This window comes from Austrofundulus limnaeus, unplaced genomic scaffold (assembly GCF_001266775.1).
Source record: "Austrofundulus limnaeus strain Quisiro unplaced genomic scaffold, Austrofundulus_limnaeus-1.0 Scaffold107, whole genome shotgun sequence".
Lineage (NCBI taxonomy): Eukaryota > Metazoa > Chordata > Actinopteri > Cyprinodontiformes > Rivulidae > Austrofundulus > Austrofundulus limnaeus.
Genome location: NW_013952509.1, coordinates 304,580 through 307,753, shown reverse-complemented (window position 1 = coordinate 307,753; position 3,174 = coordinate 304,580). Strand labels below are relative to the sequence as shown.

At 39.1% G+C, this 3,174-nt stretch overlaps 1 protein-coding gene across 1 annotated transcript; it reads left to right on the top strand.

Annotated features, from left to right (window-relative positions):
• Positions 1 to 894: 894 nt before the first annotated feature.
• On the top strand, positions 895 to 1,756 carry LOC106521326 (Ig-like V-type domain-containing protein FAM187A). Its single transcript, XM_014013855.1, has 2 exons — positions 895 to 1,275; positions 1,530 to 1,756. The coding sequence occupies exons 1-2, from the start codon at positions 1,131 to 1,133 to the stop codon at positions 1,754 to 1,756; spliced, it is 372 nt and encodes a 123-aa protein (XP_013869309.1). The 5' UTR covers positions 895 to 1,130.
• Positions 1,757 to 3,174: the final 1,418 nt, after the last annotated feature.

Sequence of the window (3,174 nt, the reverse complement as noted above, 5' to 3'; positions counted from 1 at the left end):
ACCTGATAAAAATGTTTATCCTCCAAAATAGCTGGGGRCACAGGTCTCTGCTGCTGTTATTTTGTGGGTCAAAAGCCAAAGAGTTTGAGAACCCCTGCTCTTTGGTTCCCAAAGTTGGACTTGGGACCAATTATGGGCCATAAAGCACCTTGGATTATCTCCAGAAATCGATTTAAAGGGTAATAAAATAATTGCTGATGTAATATTTTCCCCATAACTATTACAAAAACACAAAATAAGTATAAATAATTATTTATATTTGTGTACAAGCTGTTTAGATTGTCAAAAAGCCTGTGTTTTTAGGGTTATTAACAAAGTTTGTGTACTCAGACCAGTAATATTTGGGGTTAAAAGTTTTTACCATGGATATTTTGTGGGTCAGAAGAGAAAAAGTTTGGGAACCACTGCTGTAGACTAATGAAAAGTCCTATCTCTGTTGAGCCATGTATCCCTACTCTAAGTAGTGATGACTTCATGACATTCTTTATAGATAAAATAATTTTAGAAATAAAATTCACAACAACCTTCCTGTTATTGCCTCTGATTCTCTGTCAGATGACGAAGCTTTAGAAATGTCACTGGAACCAGATTTATGTTTTGACTGTTGTTGAGCTGTCTGAATTATCTAAAATAATAGCTTCATCCAAACCATCAACATGTCTGCTAGATCCCATCCCAACCAGACCCCAGATAGTTCCCTCATGATGCATTAGTAGTGCTACAGCTACCTGATGCTGTGCTTGTAAATAACCATAGAAATTCTTGGCATTAATCTTGCAAAACACCGTTCAAAATTCACATGAACCACCAAACATCTACTATATTCTTGCCACTTAAGACTATCCACTAGCTTGTCAGTCCTGTTGATTAAAGGTCCTATTGATTATTGATTGTTTACATCATTTTTTCATAAAACACCATTTCATAATACCTAAAGTTTCATTTGGATTATTGGGTTTATTAAATATTTATTCTGTATTAATGTCATACCACATGTTTTACCTATTACATCACTAACTCTGCTCCTGTGCAAAAGTTCTGACTCCTTGCCCACCCAGGTGCCTGTGTTCTACATAAACCATCCAACAGACCGTGTCCTAACCCTGGGATGTCCCGGAGCTCGTCCAGATATGGCTGTGGCCTGGGATCAGGGCCTAAAACCCATCTACAGATCAGAGCACACGTTCATGGGTAACGTTAGTGCCGCTCCCCCGAGGCTGCAGATAGACACAGGGCATCACCTGCTATTCCAACCAGCAAACACCCAGGACTCAGGTCTGATCCACTGCAATGGCTCTGTCCATCTCTTGACTTGATCCTGTAAGACTGAGTTCAGATGCTGCTTTCACCTGTAGTCTGAGAAAAACGTTTCTGTTGACATGTTTTTCTAATTCATGTTGTGGATTTTTGTTACATTTTTAGTTTTTATTCACAATATTCAGCTCTGATATTTCTGTCTGTTTCCACTAAACAGAACAAATGAAGGATAATGAAAAGTTTTGTGTCATTAATCGTTTTGTTTTTTTCAGGTATCTACTACTGCTGGCTCCAAGGTCGCCAGGCTGCCAAGATCAATCTGCTGGTTTATCCTCATCTGGGTGGAGGCCAGTCCGTGCTGTCCCACCCAGAATTCCCAGCAGCTGTTCAAACTGTGTTAAAAGCTTATGCTGCCATGATAGGCATCTTCTGTCTGCTGCTGCTGTGCAGAGCTGGGCTCATATATCTGAGGGACAAAGCAGAAACACATCTGGATTAAACCAGGTTGAACGTTGTGTCATTGTCCTCAATCCGCACACACAAACTAATATTTTGTCTAGAAAAAAAGAATATACTCACATCATTGGATTATTTAGTTATTTCTAAGCTGGTAATGAGAGRACAGCAAAGAGAATGTGTTTTCTTTGTTTTTTCCTCTTCATGCGCTGAGTTAACTGATCAGCCATCTGAATATGACCTAATAATTACACATCACGTCACATCAGTCTGCCGTACTAATGCCGCACCAGTTTTCAAACTCTATTTTTAGAAAAGTTACAACGTTTTCTAAAATGAAAATATTTTTTGTGATTTTAAAGTTTTGTTTAAACACATGGAAATATCCATCTCCCCTCAATTATACGTACAATTCAAACTAAACAGACTTTTACATCTCTACTTAAAAGTCATGCTTTTACTCTGGATTTTGATTTAAACTGATCGTTAGACTTTATTAGATCATTTCTCCTAGTACAGTCTTTTAAAATATATTTTCATCATCCTTTTATTCGGATTCAGGTTCATTTATTACTGCCACATGCACATTAGGAAAAGCGTTTGCACCATTCAGTGACATTCTTACTTTGCACCTCTCCCAACACACAGCAATACAATTTGGCAAGGATGTTATTAAAAAAAATCTTTCAAATAAAACAATAATAGCTACAGCACAGCAACAATGGACCTCAGTGAGACAAACAAAAGTGTTCTGCGTGCAAAAAAAATGAGTGTGAGATGGAAATGTTGCTCTGCACATTCTACTTTACTTGAGGCTGGAATGGTTGGAATGTGTGGAGGATGTGAAGTTTAAAATGCAAGTGGTTTGTGACTTGCTGTACCCCTTTGTTGTAAGACCAGGTGAGATCCTGACTGAGGTGAGTACCAGGGAGATTGGATGTTTTCACCCTCTACACCTGGGTCCCTCTGTTTTTCAGGGGAAATATTGGTTTCTCCTCTTCGGATCAATGAATATCTCCTTTGTTTTTGTGACATTTAGGGAGAGACTGTTCTCTTGACACCAGGACATTAACTCTGCCACCTGTTGTCCGTATGGCCCTCCTACCCGCCTGTAATCAGTCCAATTACTGTGGTGTCATAAGCAACCTATTGATAATTAGGGCAGTGTATTGGCAAGAATGGGGTGGGGGTTGGTTGGAGCCAATCCTAGCTAACAGCAGGCAAGAGGTGGGGTGTACCATGGACAGGTCATCCTGTACTTGTACTATTCTTAACCTTAGTTTTCAGAAAATAAAACTAAGTGCTTGTAGTAGTCTTTAGGTTTGAAAGCAGCAGGTGCTGGTCTAATCTGCTCAGATTCAGCCACTGAGAATTAGGCTACGTTCACACTGCAGGTCTTAATGCTCAGTTCTGATTTTTTGAAAAAATCCGATCTTTTTGTGTGAACGTTCACATTACATT

Excerpts from the sequence above, each read along its gene's own strand:
- LOC106521326 (XM_014013855.1), top strand. The coding sequence starts at position 1,131 with ATGGCTGTGGCCTGGGATCAGGGCCTAAAACCCATCTACAGATCAGAG. Across the intron at positions 1,276-1,529 it reads AGCAAACACCCAGGACTCAG|GTATCTACTACTGCTGGCTC; the intron begins GTCTGATCCACT and ends TGTTTTTTTCAG.